The 18,650-nt window shown below is 53.1% G+C and overlaps 1 protein-coding gene across 2 annotated transcripts in view; it reads left to right on the plus strand.

Moving 5' to 3' along the window:
- Positions 1 to 18,650, plus strand: part of JARID2 (jumonji and AT-rich interaction domain containing 2) — a 233,881-nt gene that overhangs the window by 125,078 nt on the left and 90,153 nt on the right. Inside the window, exon 1 of one of the 2 annotated variants that reach the window (XM_056132268.1) lies at positions 12,913 to 13,028. The exons of the other annotated variant lie outside the window; for it this stretch is intronic. Coding sequence (XP_055988243.1) covers positions 12,962 to 13,028 — 67 coding nt within the window. The 5' untranslated portion in view covers positions 12,913 to 12,961. Of the gene's footprint in view, positions 1 to 12,912; positions 13,029 to 18,650 lie in introns of those variants that run through there. 2 annotated transcript variants of the gene reach the window in all.

An 18,650-nucleotide genomic window follows, 5' to 3' on the forward strand; every position in this document is an offset into this window, starting at 1 on the left:
GAATCAGTATATTTCTTTGCTGTTTGAACTGCAGGTTGTAGTTTGATTATTTTTTAAAAGTCATCTTAAAAAAAGATATTGAATAGTCACGCAGTTGTTCTGGATCGGGTTTTCCTCCACCACTGTGGCCAGTCTCCCACAGGTTTTGGTGTTCCCGTGAATAGCAGCCTGCCCCTGTGTGGAGTAAGGGCATTACCCTGCCTTGTTGCTTGGATCCATCACTCCGGAGCAGAGCCGGGCACTGCGCCTCCTGCTCAGAGGCATTATTGCACTTGGACACTTTTTCTTGTTCTCCTCGCAGGTGCTGTTGTAAGAAGCAGGTGCTTTGCTGTTGCACTGTGACTGCATTGGTCTGATGCCCACACACTCCTTATGCGTCCTGGTGGGAAGCCTGAGGCAGCGGCCGGGGAGGGCTATGCAGTCCCTTGAGCGGGGCTGACCGTCTGATCACTTCCGCTGCACCCCCAGAGGCAGGAGCTGGCCCGTCTGTGCAGCCCGTCTGTCCAGCCTGGCCGCTGTATGCCCGGACCCTGCGGGACGAGTCTTCTCCAGCAGTCCCTTTGGGCTCCGGGGGTCTCCCGGGATGGAAGGAATCCAAGGCAATAGGTGATGGGCGCCCTCCAGTGGCTGCTCTAGGTAGTGGAGGGGTAGCCGCCAGCCCCCTGCTGCCAGCCTCACTGCACATTCCCTCCAGTTTTCCTTAGCCCCTGCTCGGGAAGAACGGGCACGTTCACAAGTCCTCTCCGTGGGAGTGGACAGAGGACTCAGAGTGCATGGCGGGCTGTTCGTGCCTTCAGCCGCCCCTCGAGTGGTGGGTGGGACCTGAGTGCCCATCTTGCACCCGCACTCACATCTGCTCCAGGACCTGAGGCCCCATCTTGGGCCTGTAGCCCTGCCCCTGGGGGTCGGCCTCCCTCCAAGGAAGGTTCCTGCTGCCCCTGGAAGAGTAAACCAGCCTGCCTGAATTGGCTCTTCTTTTCTTTTCTTTTTCTTTATCTTTTTAGATCACACCTGATGATGCTCAGGGCTTACTCTTGGCTCTGCACTCAGGAATTACTCTTGGCGGTGTGCCGGGGACCATGTGGGATGCTGGGAATCGAACCGGGGTCGGCTGCGTGCAAGGGAAACGCCCTACCCACTGTACTATCGTTCCAGCCCCATTGGCCCTTCTCTCGAGGTCATGTTTTACCCTCCTTTCAGGGGAACCTGTTTGGGGGTACGAGGGGTCCTACTCCCAACTGCCTCAGTGCTTAGGGCCCCAGCACCAGTGATGCAGCCTGGCTCCCAGCCCTTTGCACCCTCTCCTCGGGCCCAGCCCGGGCTTCCTGCTGTGGGTGGAGGATCATTTCTCTCTCACCACGGACAGTCTCCGAATAGATGGGCTGGTTCTGCATCCGGTAGAGACCCAGTTCGCCATGGGCCTCTCTGGGTCTGCAGGCCTGAAGGAGTTGGCTGTGAGGCCTCCAGCCCCGTAAGGGAAGGAACTGGGAGCAAGGCCCTTTCGGAGTGTCCGACTGATGGGGGGGGTGGATAGGCAGCGAACCTGTCCTCTAGGAAGAGTCAGGGCGGGTGCCCCTTCCCACCAGAGTGCTTCAGGAGGGACCCAGGAGGAGTATGGCTCCCAGGTGGCATGCGGAAGAGAAACCTGTGCCAGCTGGGGAGGGCCGAGAGGGAGGCCAGAGATTTGGGGGATGGGTGGCGGGGGAGGGGAGAATAAACAGGACCAAATGGGACCGCTTGGGGCCGCAGAATGGACGCACGTTAGGGCCAAGGCAAGGACCTCCTTCTGGATTTTCAGCGACTCTTCAGCCGTGTTAGCGCCTGTTCCATTAGCGCTCACCATGCAGTCTGTCAGACCCTCGTCCCGAATCTCTGGATTCGAGCCACTTCCAGCAGTCTTGGAAGCATCACAAATGTGCTAGATCGTTGGGAGCACTGAGAGGGGATTGTCACTCCCCATGGCTGGTGATGGGTCTCACCGGTGTCCCTTCCCCGTGTCCTTCTGAATGACAGGAAACAGGCTGGACGTGGCCTCTGCGAGGAGTGGGGTGCTCATAGGGCCTTTGCGGGCTCTTCTGCCTGCTAGGGGTGAGGGGGGCGTTTCAGACCATTTAATGCTCCTCAAAACATGGAAGGAGATAGTCCAGGCCCATGCTTCCTAAGATGGGCAGTACTGCCCACATGGGTGGGATTCTAGTTGGGGAATAGTCTGCGGCACTGAGGAAGTGTGCGTTTTCTTTTCTTTTCTTTTCTTTTTTCTCACTTTTTGGGTCATACCCAATGTGTGTGCGTGCGTGTGTGTGTGTGTGTGTGTGTGTGTGTGTGTGTGACACCCAGCGATGCTCAGGGGTTACTCCTGGCTCCGCACTCAGGAATTACTCCTGACGATGCTTGGGGCACCAAATAGGATGCTGGGCATTGAACTTGGGTCGGCCGAGTGCAAGGCAAACTCCCTACCTGCTGTGCTATCACTCCAACCCCTGTGTTTTCTGACTTGAGGAGATTTTTGGAGGGTGCTAAGTGATTTTTTTTTTTCTGGAATGGGAGGGTCAGAAAAGTGTGGGGGCCTCTGTAGAGGAGCCTTGTCCTCCCCCAATCCCCACTCGGGGGTCCTGCAGCCTGCTAGTGCCAGGAGGTGAGTGCCACTCGTGCGGGTGCGGGGTTCACCTGTCTTGGTGATTGGGGGGGACCCCTCCCCACACTCCGGAACCTCTGAACCCCTCAGATACATCAGGATGGACTAGACCACTCATGAGGAAAACCAACCCATGGGGTAATTGCTCTACCAGGGGTGGTGTTTTTCTGGATTTGTTTTCCTAATAAACTTGTGGTTTTTCAAGGGCTCTGTGTAAACTCAAAAAGACAACAGCGGCGGCGGGCGGCTCTATCTGTCCCACTGCCTGCATTTGGTACTCTCACTCCAGTTCCCCCACCCCGGGGAGATCAGTGGTGATGGGCAGGCGAAGGAAGGAAACGAGGGCCAGGCTGGTTGGGCTTAGTTGCAGTTTATTCCAATCCTCTCTCCATTCATTCCTGTCTCTCTCCTCTGTTACCTCCTGCCCATTCTTACAGTCTCATTATATCCCCCAGCATGAAGGGTTGGGGTAACAATTACACATAGGTGTGGTCACAATCAATAGGGGTAGAATTCTTTTCCTCTAGGACAGATTGTCATTATCAGATCAACCCACCCTAGAGCGGAATCCCCTGGGTGTGTTTCTCCTCTCCTTGTCCAACAAATATATAAGCATAAAAGGTAAGGTAAAGGCCCTCCCGTTGATCGTCGATTTGCTCGAGCGGGCCCAGTAACGTCTCCATTGGAGATTTTGTTGTTACTGTGTCTGGCATATCGAATACTCTCGGTAGCTTGCCGGGCTCTCCGAGAGGGGCGGAGGAATCGAACTCGGGTCGGCCATGTTGGCCGCTTGTAAGGCGAACGCCCTACCTGCTGTGCTATCCCTCCAGCCCATCAAGTGTAGTATATAAGCATATATAATATAAATCATTTTGTATGGATACAGTAAGAAATACCTTAAACTTATAGAATTGCTCTCCTAGGGCCATCTCAATCTCAGACTACAGTGCTCAGGCCAGATAGTCTTTCCTATCCCTAGCAGGGTCCTGGTCTCATCATTACTTTTGGATCATGACAGCATTTGTCTATGATCAAGCTCTTAACTTATAGTTAAGAATCATGGCACTTTGGTCTGGCCCATTTCGATGCCAGGGTAGCTCACCGCTTGCCCTGGGTCCATTCAGTCCCTCGTTGGGACCCTGCTTTTGGGGTGCTAGGAACCAAGGGCAACTGAGGCTTACGTCGAGAAAGCAGATGCCCGGGAGTGAATAATATTCAGAGCCAATTACATTCTAAGTTACAAAGCGTAATATTAACTGTCTTTCTGTATCCATACAAAAAGGATATTGCATTAAAGTAAACTATTCAAAAGACACAAGGAGAGGAGAAAGGCAGTATTTCACTCATACATTTATTTATTTATTTATTTTCTTTATTAGTGAAAAACCATGAGGTACAGTTATAGGCTTACAAATTTTGTGCTTGGGTTTCAGTTATACAATGATCAAGTGCCCATCCCTCCACCAGTGCCCGTCATCCATCCCCACGGGTCCCAGCATTATTCCTCTCCTCCCCCCCCCCCCCCCCCCCCCCCCACCCACCCATCCTGCCTCACAGATTTCTGAGGAATCTAACCTTACAGGTTAACAGAGTCTGAGTAGGGGAAAAGCTGACTAACTGGTTGGGGAGGAGAGCATAGAGAAGTGCTTACAGATAAACGAAGGAATGGGAGTGATAAGGGAGCACTGTGATGGGTATAACCCGATAAACCTCAGTTCCTTGTGGAGAAAGGAGAAAGGACAAAGCAATGTCATCCTACAGGGCTCCAACTCCCTTTTTCTCTCCTCTTCCCTCCAAGCTGGACTGGTTGCTTGAGCCCTCTGCTGCACACAGGGAAAGGAGTTGATAGCCAGAGAGGCTTCCAGATCCCTCCTCTCCCTCCGCGCCCTGCCTGAGAACTGTCCAGCGGAGAAGCCCCTCTTTTTCTCTCTCTCCCTAGCACAGTGACCCCAGAGGCTGGGCAGTGGGGGCTGGAGGTGACCCACACAGGTCAGGGTGCTGGACCTTCTGCAGGGATGGGGAGGTTCTCTCCTCATCCCTGTGCCTTAACGGGTCTTTGAGACCGCGCGGCGCCTATGAATTTTAGTTGATTTTAAAAAGCCACTTGTGATTCCAGACTACTGGCACAGCGCAGCTGTGGGATGGGAGGCGTGCGTGGGGTGGCAAAATCTCTCTCGTAGCTGACCGCATGTAGATAAGGCTGACAAAAGAGGGAACAAAATGAATATTTAGATACTTGTTCATTCGGGGCAGCCAGAAACGGTTGATTCTCTAGCTGTGGCAAGAATGCCAGGCTCTCTGCCTTATCCATCTGTTGCCGGTGTCTTACTGAACCCAGGGCAGCCGTGCATTGCTGGGTTTGGCATTGTCTTGGCCCACTGGTGTTTTGCTGAGTGCCACGTAAGCTGTGCTTTGAATGACTTGTTTTCATTGGGTCCTCCTCGTGATCGGAAGACACCCATGGCCTTTCCTTGTGATCCGCGTTGAACGAGTTTCAGGGTTTCGTCTTTGTCGTGGTAGTAAAGCCGTGCATTTCCATTGCAGCAGCCCATGAAGATTGCCACTGGCGCGAATATTTGTCTTTTAATTTCCTGTGTTCTGGTCTCTGAACACTGATATTTTATTTTAAGGCTTTCTGCAGTAGATTAGGTGCAGTTTAAGTCATGTGACTCTTTGGGTTTTGAAACCGTGGTTTTTAAACATTACGTGTAATGCTTTAAAAATTGTTTCGGGGGTAGAAGTTTTAAGGTACAGGCTTAAGGCATATGCTCTCTGTGGCAGGCACTGGCTGGATTCCTGGCAGCACAAGCAAGGCTGGGTACAGCCTGGAGGCACCCAGAAAGCTCTGTGAGTGGCCCTGGGGACCCCTGAGCACCTCCAGACGGTCCACAGAATTCGTGGGTCCTCCGGACCTGAGCCAGCTCCGCATCCTCAAGCTGAGCGATGGATGGCAGTGATTCCTGAGCACTGCTTGAACGAAACTGCCTCAGATAATAAGCTGGCTCGTTTCATACTTATCACTGGTTTTCATTACAGCCTATGAGAGTCTTTAGGAAAATACCATGAAGATACAATTATGAACCAGTGTGATCTCGTTATTGAAAACTTGGGGGTGGGGGGTTAGCCACCAATTCTGGCTCTCATTACAACCTGTGAGTTACAACGGTGGGTCTATGTTAGCAAGGTATAAAACGTTCAATACATCGAGGAAGTCACGCACACCAGCTTGACGGGCCAATATTGACTTTGACATTGAGAATTGAAAAATAAAATTAATAAGGGGTTAGATGTCTGGCGACATAATGAGAAAGTTATTGAGTGTTTAATAGAATGCTCATAAAATTTTATTGAACCTGCAAATTCGAAGGCGCTCTGTCCCAAGAATTTCTTATTGTTTAGCGCATGCTGAGAAATCATTTTTTTATAAATTACCTGAAAGTATTCCTAGTCCGGAATTTTTTTTTGATTTTTAAGTCACATGCAGCAATGATTAGGGGTTACTCCTAGCTCTGCACTCAGGAATTACTCCTGGTGGTGCTTGAAGGACCATGTGGGATGCCAGGGATTGAATCCGGGTCTGCTGCATGCAAGGCAAACACCCTATCTGCTGTGCTTATTGCGCCAGATTCCTAGTCTGATAATTTTAAGCAGAGAGAAGTAGTTCTGTGAGGCCCTGGAGACAAAAGCAACCCTTCTGGTTTTTTGGTTTTTTTTTTTTTTTCTTTTTGGGTCACACCCAGCGATGCACGGGGTTACTCCTGGTCATGCACTCAGGAATCACTCCTGGCCATGCTCGGGGGTGGGGCAATATGGGGTGCTGGGAATTGAACCCAGGTCGGCTGCATGCAAGGCAAGCGCCCTATCCACTGTGCTATCACTCCAGCCTGCCGCCCCCCCCCCCCCCCCCCAAAAAAAAAAGCATCCCTTCTGGATGTTTGTTGAGCTGTGGAACAGGACCACCGGGGCCAGGCTGATGAAGCTCACTGAAGGCCTGAGGGAACCGTTGATTCTCTCGTGTCCCTTTGGTTGGGAACCAGGCCAGGACGCCGAGGCTAAGCCCTCTGGTCGGGGGCTTGTGGCAGCCAGGCTCATCCCCACGCTTCCATTTGTGGTATGTAGAAGCAGCTCTCCCAGTGCCCGGGTGCGAGCATACGTGTATGTGCGGTGGTGTGGGAGTTCACTCTCCATCTGACTAGAAACAGGAGAGGTACTCTTTACGTGTGAAATTTTCAATCAGGCGCCCAATGGAAAGATCATAAATGAACATTTTTTTTTTTTATCACTGGCTGTGAAGGCTGCAGCAGCGGCGCTTAATCCGCAGAAAGCATGGAGGGCAGATCCCCAAAGAGGAACCAGCTGTGCTGAGTCGCCGAGACTGTCTGTCCTGTATGATCCCAGCCGGGCCCCTGTCTAGCTCCCAGGCCTTCAGGTGGGGTCAGAGACGTGGGGAGCTCCAGAGCCAAACCACCGATGTTTCTGGGAGTTAAACAAAATTGATCATTGTATGACTGAAACTCAATCATGAAAGCTTTGTACTGTATCCCAGGATGATTCAATAATAAAGTTTCTTTTTTTTTTTTTTTTCTTTTTGGGTCATACCCGGTGATGCACAGGGTTTACCCCTGGCTCATGCACTCAGGAATTACTCCTGGCGGTGCTTGGGGGACCATATGGGATGCTGGGAATCGAACCCGGGTTGGCTGTATGCAAGGCTAACACTCTACCTGCTGAGCTATCACTCCAGACCCTAAAGTTTTTTTTTTTAATAAGAAAAAAAAGAAAACAAAGTGCCTGATGCGTGCAAGGCAAGTGCTCTACCACTGGCCTGCTTTGCTGTCCTCTGTTTCTCTCTCTCTCTCTCTCTCTCTCTCTCTCATCAATTTCTTAGCAGGGTATGGTCATATAGGCTTTGTAAATTAGATTTGAATAGGCAACAAGTTGTCACGTTAGTGGCTTTCCAGTACTCTTGGGGGAGATTATTATAATTATTCTCACTTTGGTTTTGAGCCACACATGGGTAGTACTTGGGCGGTCCCCTGCGTTAGTTCTCTGGGGATAGTGCAGTGCTGAGGATGGAACCCAGGCCTTCTGCTTGCATTTATTTGAGCTATCTTCCTGGCCCGTATACTTTTCGTTTTAGTTTTTGTTATTTTCTTTTTTTTCCCTTGGATTGTGGGCCATACCCGGCAGTTCCCAGGGAGTACGCTGAGCGCAGTACTTTGGAATTGCTTCCAGAGGTGCTCAGGGAGGACCCATGGAAAGTCAGGGGCGGAATCCAGGCCTCCTGCGTGCGTTCCAGTCCTTGGAGCTGTTTTCCCTGGCCTTATGTTCATTATTCTGAAGTAAAGACCTTGTGATTCTGGTTGCGTTTTACTTTTGTGACTGTCGTTCTGTGTTTTAAACATGGTCTCAGCATTGACTGTCTTTTGAATGAGTGTTTCCGTTGACCATTTCAAATCCATTGCCTCAGTTAAAACATAGAAAATGTGAAAGATTGCTTTCTGGTTTTAGTTTTACAACCAAAATAATAGACTGTGTTAAGGAGTTTATTTATTTATTTAGGCTTTTTGGGTCACACCTGGCGTAGGAATTATTCCTGCCTGTCATTCAGGAATTACTCCTGGCGGTGCCCGGAGGACCCTATGGAGTGCTGAGCCTTGTACCAGGATCTGCTGTCTGCAAGGCAAACACCCTACCTGGTGTACCATTCTTTTATTAATCCAACCACTAGACCCGAAGTTTACTAGGGCGTTATGTAGTCCTTAAGTGCTAATACTGTACCACTGTCACTGTCACTGTCCTCCCGTTGTTCATCGATTTGCTCGAGCGGGCCCAGTAACGTCTCCATTGTGACGATTGTTACTGTGTTTGGCGTATCGAATATGTCACGGGGAGCTTGCCAGGCATTGCCGTGTGGATGAGATACTCTCAGTAGCTTGCCTGGCTCTCCAACCTTTCCTCCCCCTCCCCCCTTTTAAACCACTAATCTTTTAGGCATGTCCTCGCTTAATGTCTTTAATGTAACAGATCACCATTGTCCTTTCTGTCCTTATAAGAGATGGTGAAACTGAGGCATGGAATGTATTTGGTTCCTATTGTTAATGAAACTAGGGTAGGAACCCACAGACCTTTCCATGCCGTGCTGTGAATCATCGCGGCCGTCAGTGCTTGGTGCTTGCCAAATCAACCAAAAGATGTTCTCACTTTCTTTGAAGGTCAAGAAACCTGTGGAATATGACCTCCCCTGATGGTTTCTTAATTTTTGAAATTTCGGGAGAACAAAAAAAAGACAAAATAAAGACTGCAAATACAAATTCTCCCTCACCCTGCCCTCTCACCATGCCTATTCATTGGTATATGTGTCTACGGCTCTAGCAGCCAAGTTTGTCCCCCTAGCTCAACAAACCCAGAACTCCCTCCCGTGTTCCCGTAATTATCGGTATTATTTTATAATTGTACAGTGTGCCCCTGCAGTCTGGTCGGCTGCAGGGTCAGCCACATGCATTATACAGTTGAGCGCTGTCGGTGCTTTGGAAATTACCAAGGCCGCTTGGAAAGAGGCCAAGCTGAAACTCGATGTGTACCTTACTCTGCTTGGTACACTGCCAATGTCTTAACTTCTATTTAAATGTGATTCTAACTAGTGATGTTTATTATTACTATGACGACGGTCTGTAAAGCGCCCATCCTTCACTGGTGTTTTTGAAAGTCAAATATTAACACAGCCGAGCGCTTCTCTGCCTTGACTTATTATCTTGACCTGGATGCTCCGATCAATACTGTGGAATAGAGCCCAAATATTAAAGAGACAGAGCTTTAGGAAGACAGGGCTGATGCGCTGGGGGTGTTAAAGCCCTCTATTTCCTGTAGGGAAGGAGCAGGCTTGCTCTGCTCATCTCTCATTGGTGTCAGCCCCGTTCATCCCGCCCCCTAACATGTCAGTGCTGTTCTGAGTGGCACGCAGCTTACATGCAGAGGTACCAGGACGCTGGGCATCTGTTAGGATTAGACAGATCACGGATGCTAGGGAGTGCTGGTAACTAGGGCCGTCGCTGCCCTTAGGAAGGTATTCCTGGCAAGTTCTCTCCAGCTGCCAACTTTCCTGATTGGATACATAAATAAAAACAAGGTCTTGGAGCTTCTGTGTCTTCAGACCCCTTAACTAATTAATCAACATTGGATACCACTAGATACCCAAATTTGATGCTGTTGGGCAAATGCTTGTGTTCAAATCCTAGACTTCATTTTGCTGCAGTGAGATATCTTTTAAATGCTAAGTGCATCTGGTTCGGCCTGCTGGAATTGACCCAGCTCGGAGGTTATGGTGAATTGGTTGCTTTTGTAGAGAGAGACCTTCAAAACTTTCGGAAGCTCAGGTACCAGGCCTTGGGCTTCGCTGCTCATCTGTCCTATTCAAAATTAAATAAAAGGCAGGGGTGACTGAAATGGATCCTACTTGGGGAGTCGTGTAAGAAGGAGAGTTCCTCTGGTCATTTGCATGTTGGTGGGATGCTGAACTAGTGACATTCGTGTGATAGTACTGTGGAACCCAGAAGTAGACTTCCTGGTCTCTCTCCTTTCTTCCCTCGCCTGGGTGTGGAATTTGAATATCGAAAGCTGTGTTGTTATTTTCAGCTGAGCCTGGCTTTCAGTTTGATTGTGTACTTCTATTAATCTCCCTGGTGCTGTTAATGCATTTCCTCTTTGGGGGGAACGTGAAGCCCGTTATCCGAACCGCCCCTGGCCTCCAGAAGAGTGAGCTTCTTTGCCGGGTGCCGCCCGTCCCCCGTCCCCCATCCCTCCACCCCAGCAGCAGAGCTGTGGGCCTCGTGGTGCCTCAGCGAACTTGTATGTGGGGGATTCTGAGTGTGTGATTAGACATGGTGGAAACAGGCAGCATGGGCCCAGCAATCCTGTTCGGTCTTAGCCGTCTGCAGCAGGAGACACAACGCGTCTCGGGCGTTGATGAGAAATAGAGCCGTGAAGATGAGGAACTGGGCCTTGCACTGATGGCTCATGCCTGTGTTTCGGGGAGGGGACCCACCGCTGACCCTCATACTTCGTTTCTGCCCAGTTGTCTGTGGTGTCTTGTGCTTTCTGCTTCCTTACCTACCTTGTCTTTTGAAATCACCGTATACCTTAAGTCTCCTTCCCAGACCTTTGCTTTTGTGGGTGCATTTGGTCAGGGAAGTCATCGAATAAACACTCCACCGGGGGAGGGAGAGGAGAAGCGCCCGAGTCGTCCCCTTTGCCCTTCAAGGCCTGTGTGTGACTTAGGCCAGACAGTCGGTCCCCACTGTGGAGCTCCCCAGGCAATGGTGAGATTCAGGGGAGCAGGGAGCAGGCCAGAGGGGTGCAGAGCGTTTTGTAGGGGATGGTTTCTTTTTCTTTCTTTTTTTGGGGGGGGGTTGTTTTTTTGGGTCACGCCTGGTGATACAGGGGTTACACCTGGCGGTGCTCAAGAAACCATATTGGATGCTGGGAATCGAACCTGGGTCTGGGAATCGAACCTGGGTCGGCCGTGTCAAACGCCCTACCCCTTGTACTATCGTTCCAGCCCCGAGGGGACAGATCTCCTTGAGGACCTGGGGGACTCCCCGCGTGGTCGTGCTTATGGGGCCGTACCTCCCGTGGCCTCCGTCTTTTTATCACCAAAGTGGGGGCTGGCACACCACCGCTCCAAAGCCTTGCCCCGCAGTCCGACTTCAGAGTGGTGGAAGACTGACCCATTCCCCCACCTTGCAGGTGTGTGAGTTCAACGGGTAGCAGCGCCCCGGGAAAGAATATCCCAGCCCGACGCAGGGAAGCATGTTCACCAGCCCCACTGTAGGTTGGCGGCCCCCCAGCCAAGCTGACACCCGCCTTCAGAGTTTGGTGGAAAGCCGGAAGGGGTTCATGAATGGGCTTAAATGATAGCAGCCTCCAAGGAATTGGTGGTGGTGGCAGTGGCGTTGGTGGTGGTGGTGTGGGGGGCAGGTCTCCTCCCACACTGCCCTTGGATGAACCTGGGAGGAAGGGTGAGTACCATCTGGGTGCTGGGCTGGGTAAGGGGCTTGCACCCAGCATCCTTCCCGCCTGGGGAAAACAGAAAGGGCAGCGTGGGGTGGGGGTGGAGTGAGCGGTGAGCATCTTCTCCCCCCCCCCCCCCGCCCCCCCCAACCAACCAACTGCAGTACCAAACTTCAAACAAATTCACTGGAAGTCAGCAAGATGCTTCTGCCCACAAAGAAGACACAGCCCCAGTTATCAGGGCTCCCCCTCCCTGGGCGTCCCAGGCCTGCTGGTCCCTGCCAGTCCCCACTGGATTCTTGCCTTTTTCACCCCATCTCGGCAGCTGCCCGGCCACAGAGAGCCTGTTTTTTTTTTTTTTTTTTCTTTTTTTTTTTTTGGTGCAAGATCCTCAAGAAACAATGAGGGAAAACAGCTTCTGTTTTATTAGATTAGATGAATTTATGTGCTTGGGGTGGGGGAGGGGCGCCCGGGCTGCGGTGGTGGGGGTGGGGCGGGAGCCCGGGCCCTGGCGGTCATCACCGAAGTAATGGAGAAGGGAGCGCTAGGTTGGTGGGGTTGGGGGTGGGTGGAGGGGGCCGGGGAGGAGCGTGTGGAAAGCCATTTCTGCAGTCGGTCTGGAGAGCTGCCCAGGTTCCCCTGGCCAAAGAAACACAAATAAATAAGAGGCAAGCGCTGAATGACACAGATTATGATATTAAAAAGGGATGCCGTTGAAAACGTGCCACGGGCCCCGCTGCCCGCCACCGTGGGTGGGGGTGGCGCGTGTGCCTGCCTGTTGTGTGCATGTGACAAGGCTGGCTGGCCCGTCGTGGACAATTAAACGACAACCCCCCCCCCCCCCCCAACCCCTTTTCTCCCTCCCTGGCAGAATTTGTTAGAATTGAGATTTGTCTGCAATGCAGATTGGGGGGGGGGGTGTTGCAAGGCTGATCCGCCTTTTTTTTTCTCCCCTTTTTCTTTTCCTTCCCCTCTTTCTCATTTTAATTTATCAGGCTAGCGGGTGGGTGGGGGGCGTGGAGGGAGCCCGACCCCTCCTCCCCAGCCCCGCATTCCCTCCCCTGCACATAAATAACCTCTCCCTGGCGCCTCCCCGCCCCGTCCTATTGCCGCTCTGCCTGCCCTCCCTGCCGGAATCCGCGCCGCCGCCTGCCGCCTGCTTATTACGTACCGGGGAGGATTGTTGACAAGTGCTCGGGAGCCGCGCGCCGCGTTCGTTCGGCCTCCCTTCCTCCTTCCCTCCCTCCCTTCCTCCCTCCCTCCCTCCCTCCGTCCTCCTTCCTCCCTGTCTCTCTCGGCAATGATCCGGCTCTGAGGATGGCTGCTCCACGGGTCTGCCAGGTGCAGTTTTTGGTGGCTTATCTTGAGGAACCTGGGATAGAAGGTCTGTGTCTCGTCCAAGCCCATCCCACCCCCACTCGCGCTCGGCTCACGCTAGCTCCTCTCCTCTCTCTCCGGGGCCGCTCGCTCGCTCGCTCGCTAGCTGGGGCTTTTGTTGGAGGAAGAGGCCTTTTGTGGGTCTCCCTGCTGGGGGTCCTGATTACATCCATTATGGATGGCAAGGTGCTATCGAGACGAGTGTGGGAGAAAGTGTCCGCCCGCCCGCCCGCCCGGTGGCTCGGCATATTAAAGGTTTCCCTGCTTTCCCTCTCCTCCCCCGGGGCCATGGTGGCTCCCGCGAAGGCGCCGTGGAAATTTACAAGAATTAATGTCGCTCTCAAAAAGCCTTCGGCTCCATTGACCATTTTGGGCCACATCTGCAGGTTTTGTGTTTTGGGTGTTTTTTTTTTTTTTTTTTTTGCCAGGCTTGTGTGATGATTTATTTAGACATTTCTCTGGGGATTGAACGCTGTCCTGGCGGCCCTTTTCTTTCATTGCCAATTTGCACGATTGTTTCCCCGGCATTTTTAATAATAGACGTTTGATTAAAGTTAACGAGTTCATCCTCACCAGCGTTTGGGTTTCCTTGAAGAAGCTCCTGCATGGTTTCGTTTTTCCTGAATATTCTTTTCTCTCCCTCCTTCCTGGCATGTAAATAGAAGTGATGGTGCTTTAAGGGGGGCAGGGCGGCAGGGGTGGTGGTGTGTGGTCTTACTGCTTGAAACTTGACATGTTTCTCTCTTGTTCTTCATCCCTGTTCTGTGCATGAATCCTGCCGGTATTGCGAGCGGCCGAGGTCAGTGTGTCAGAGGCTCCCCCCCATCTTTGCAGCGTCTGCATCGTGCTTCTGGGATCTGCTTCCTGAGGGTTCAGTGGTGGAAGCGGTAGGCCTTTCTCCCGGGCCTGTCACCTTTGACTGGACCCTTTCGTGCGTCTGTTCATCAGAGAAGTGGGTATCTGGAGTAGGAAGGAGGCCCCCGGGGTGATCGGGGCCTCTGGGGGTGGCTCCAGTCCCCTCCAGTTGCGCTAGCCACAGGACACACCACTGAACTTCTGCGGGGTCCATTTCATTGTCTGGTGGGGTGAAGGCAGCTTAAGAGCAAGGTCGTGGCTCCGGCTTGGCCCATTAGCCCCCCTTGAGGACTGGACTGGAACCGGGGCCAGCACCTGGGATGCGGTTTGCTGAGGGCTGGAAGCAGACATGGCTTGTCGCCGCCACGGGGGCTGGCAATGTTTCCGCTCCTATCTCTTCCGTGGTGTGAGAGAAGTAGGACGATGAGATCAAACTTAAGAGATGTCAGCGCGCACGTATGTCGTAATTACTTCAAGGTAGAGTCTCATTAGCTCCCTGTGTACGGACCCCTCCCTTTGAGAGCTGTGAACTCCACGAACAGGGAGAGCGGGCTCTTGGCAGGGCAGAGGATCTGCCTCTTAGCGTTCCCAAGGGATTTCTTTGCAGATGCCCCGCGTTCACCTCTCCTGGTCCCATGCGCGCAAGAGGGCTGACATTGTTCTGTGTACTTCCGGTTTCTCCTCCCCTCCGCCTCCCCCTCATTGGTCTGCGCCCAGCCGTGGTCTTTTGTCACTTTCCTTCTTCAGGTGGAAAGGGAGACAGCTCCCGACCTCTGGGAGTTGAGTCCTGGGACTGCCCCGACAGACACCCCCACCCCCATCCCATCCCCGTGTTCCTAAGCCCCAGAGACTCCAGGGTCGTATCTTCCAGGGCCCTGTATAGGCTCGTGCTTCTGACGGACAGCTTTGGGGAGGTGCGGGGAGGCCTGTGTGGGACTGGTTTGCCGGTGGGAAATTCATAGCAATGTTGGGGGACCCAGAGAGAGCAGTTAGGGTCCGGGAGAGAGAGGAGTTAGGGTTGGAGGCAGGAGGAGAACTTCTGGTACCCCGAAGCGAGCCTTTCTGTTTTCGGTAATGATGATGGCTCGAGATACTCTACCTGTCCCGATGGTAATCGGTACCAGTGGAGGCTGATGAGTGCAAAGGGCGAGACTGGTGGGCAGAGGAAGCACCTCGAGGAGGCTGGGGCGTCCTGTGCGGGAAGACAGCCTGTCTCCCTCACTCTCGTGATCTCTGGAGTTTGTCTCCGGCCAATTTGAGAGTTACCCTGGAGCAGGCAGCTGCTGGGATGGAGTCCGCTGTGGCCTTCTGTGGCGCTTGGAGCCTCTCGGTCAGCCAGTCTCTCTCCTCGGAGTGCTGGCCAGGGCTGAGGACGGGGAAAGTCTTTTGTCTCCAGCTGGCCAGGGCCTGCTTCAGCGCCTGCCCGACCTGGGCCCCTTCCTGGGGCCTGAGGGCTGGACAGGGCTGCAGGGCTGGTTCCTTTGTGCCTGGGGAGGAGGAGGAGGAGGAGGAGGAGGAGGAGGAGGAGGAGGAGAAGTTCCTTCTCCTTTCCCTGTGTCCTTCTCAAATTTCTGCATGATTTCACAACCGGGAAAAGAAGGGATCGTGCCAGACCTTCTCCTTGTCAACCCCCCATGGCCCAACTTTCCCATGTCAGTAATATCAAGGGGGTTGGGTTTTTATTCTAACACCTTGTCTTGAGGGGGAGGTGTCACGGGCCGGGCCATGGAGGTTTTGCAGGCAAGGAGGCCAAGGGTGGGGGCGGGGTGCAGAATCCTTGTGCACGTGCATCTGCCCGCCTGACTGCCTACTTTCTGGGTTCCCCATCAACAAAAGCCTGTGTTGCTCCTGCATCTCGGGGTTCTTTTGCTGGGCCCTGCGGGCTGATTTCGGGTTCCAGTTTTCTGGCTGGAATGGGAAATTTCCGTAGCTGCTGTTGTAGTAGACAAAGGGGAGCGCCCCCCCCCCCCCCCATGTCGGCGGCCAGGTCCCTGGAGATGGGGTTAATTATTTCCCGCAAGCCAAGGTATTCAGTCACTTCCATACCCGTGTCCGCTGGCCATGAGGGTGGCAGCTAAACCACCAGTGTCGTTTGTTCTCAGCCACCTCTGGGTTCTGGTACTGAGAAAGGATCTCCTGGGCTCGGCTTGCAGGCGCGTGCCCCCCCCCCCCCCCCCCCCATCCCCCGGGATCCATGGGTGTGAGGGGAGTGTAATTGCTGACCCTGCCGTATGTACAATTGGGCTTTAAACTCTGAATTCACGCTGAATGCATAAAGCTCTGGCCCACACTGGATTTTTATTTCCCCCCCAGCATCCAACTGCAGAAAGCAAACACTCTTTAATTTTCCTTTGAACATGTGCGTGCGTGGACACGGGCTTTTATTTTTCGCTCATCGTCTATCCCCGGTACCTCCTCCGAGAGGGTCTTACCTCAAAGGGGGCGGGGGGGGGGCTCCTTTTCCTGTTTTCCTCTCTCTCTCTCTCTCTCTCTCTCTCTGTGCTGCAGCCATCCCCATCCCCCCTCCAGTGTACAAGCGTGCACGCGTGCGCACACACGCACCCGCACACACGCTGCTGAAAATGAAAGCTCCCTTTGGATGCTGGACTGTTTAATATGTAATGTGATACCTTGTCTCGCCGTGACAGGGTGACAGACGGCTTTGGCTCTATAATACAGAATTACCTTTTGTGAATCCCTGCAACAACAGAGCTAAATGTGGGGACTCTCCTTAATATGCTAATAAGTTCGGTGTGCTCCAGATGTTTAGGGGACAGGGCTGGCTTCAAAGGTCTCCTTGTTTTCCTGTCTCTTTAACCCTTCCTTCGGATTTCCCTTTGTGACATCTTGGCACGGGCTGGTCCTCGGGGCTGGTATTTTTCTCCCTGTCAGTGCAGCTCACAGGAGGACTGGTGGAATTGTTTTGTGCCGTGATCCCCCCCCCCCCCCCCCCCCCATGCACCCCCCAGCATAAAATCAGAAGAGCCGGACCATGGGCTCCTGGCTTCGAAGAAAAGCATTTTTCTTGGCCGCGTCTCTTTGCCCTTCAGAAGCCTGTAGTGTGCCTTCGCGGCTCGGCCGAAGCCCTTTCAGCTGGAGGAGTCTTGGGCCTGATTTTGTGTGTTCCCAGCTTCCTTCACCATAGGTGAAGGGGGAGATGAAACACTCATGGCCCAGCCTCAGGAGGGAATTACTCCCCTCTTCTGGGCCCTGGGCCCTGGAGCTCCATTCCAGGTTCAGGAAGAAGCCAGTTTTGTTGTTTAGTATGGGAGCCTTTTCACTTCCTGTGAATTTGAGAAAATGGGGGTGGGGTGGGGGTGGGAGCTCCCAGCTTCCGACTTTGCAGAGCTGGTTTATGGCAGGGGTTCGATTTCTTCAGGGAGACCGGTGGTGGCCTGGACCGGGGCTGATGTCTGCCGCTGGTGACCAGCCGAGGTGGCAGGCAGGCCCCAGCACTGGGGAATTCTCAGCTCATATTTATGGCTTTTGTGAAAGACAATGGACGTGGTTTAATTTCAGTTCAACCTACTGAATATTAATAGAGGAGAGCAAATGCTAATGTGGGGAGGCAGAATCATCTCGGGCCATTCAGCCCCCTGGACTGAACCTCCTCCCCAACAAAGGTTTGTATTGACGGGGGCCAGGGGGGCGGGCAGGCCTGCGAGGGAGAGCTCAAATCGGGCTTGTGCGTCTGGAGGAAGGGATCCCATGTCGGGAAATCGCAGGGACTGAAAAATAATCATTTAAAAATTGGTGGCGGGGCTTTGGAGCCGGAAGGAGCGACATGTGCGCGCCGGCTTGGCTAAGAAGAAGAGCTTCTGCCCCGTGCACATTCCCACTCATGCCGACCCAGCCCCTCGGGTCTGGGCAGGCACAGGATTTGGAGTAGAACATTCCAAGCAGAGACATGCTGGAGTTGTCCGGGAAGGGAAGAGCCCGGGTTTATTTGCTTGCCCTTGGCCATGAGACTGCCCCAGGACTGAGGGTTTACCCGGTGGTGCTGGTGAAGAGCTGGGATCACAGACTGCAAGGCTGCTCTGGTCCCCAGAGGCTCTTCAGAGCTGAGGTCCTTTGCCCCCCATTTGCATATGGGCAGCCACCTCCCTGTGATGTGTGTGGGGGGCCATTTTCCTAATCTGGAAAACGAACCAGACAGCCAGAGGCCCAGCTCAATCAGGCGGTCAGACCCTCGTAATCCTTGGAAGGGGGAACTTGGGAGCTGCATGAAGATTTAGTCGGCTGCGTGGATATCATCCCACCCCCCTCCGTCCGTCCCTCAGTGCTGCCTGAGGCTCTGAGACCCCCATGATAGCCCCAGCTCCATCTCTTGGCCGCTTGCTGCGTCTGTGAGCTCGCAGAGTCGAGTAAAATCAGGCCTGGAGCGATAGTACAGCGGGTAGGGTGATTTCCTTGCATGTGGCCGACCTGGGCTTGATCCCCGGTATCCCATCTGGTCCCCTGAGCACTGCCAGGGAGTAATTGCCGATCATAGAGCCAGGAGTGACCCCTGAGCATTGCCAGGTGTGACTCCCCCAAAAACAAAACAAAACAAAACAAAAACCAAAAATAAAGCCTTTTTAAAGCCCTCTCCTTCTTCATGTGCGATTTTGAATACAGCAGCATGGAAGTTGCGCGTGGACAGGTGATTTCTGGGAGGGCTGGAGCTGGGGCCTCGTCTTTATTGTGCCTCTTGGACATGAGTACGGTTTTCCAACATGTGTGTCTCTTTCCTCATCCATCGAGTGACTCTTAGGTCTTGTGGGGTTCCAGGGGC

The sequence above is a fragment of the Sorex fumeus genome, unplaced genomic scaffold, assembly GCF_029834395.1.
Source record: "Sorex fumeus unplaced genomic scaffold, SorFum_2.1 ptg000094l, whole genome shotgun sequence".
Classification (NCBI taxonomy): domain Eukaryota; kingdom Metazoa; phylum Chordata; class Mammalia; order Eulipotyphla; family Soricidae; genus Sorex; species Sorex fumeus.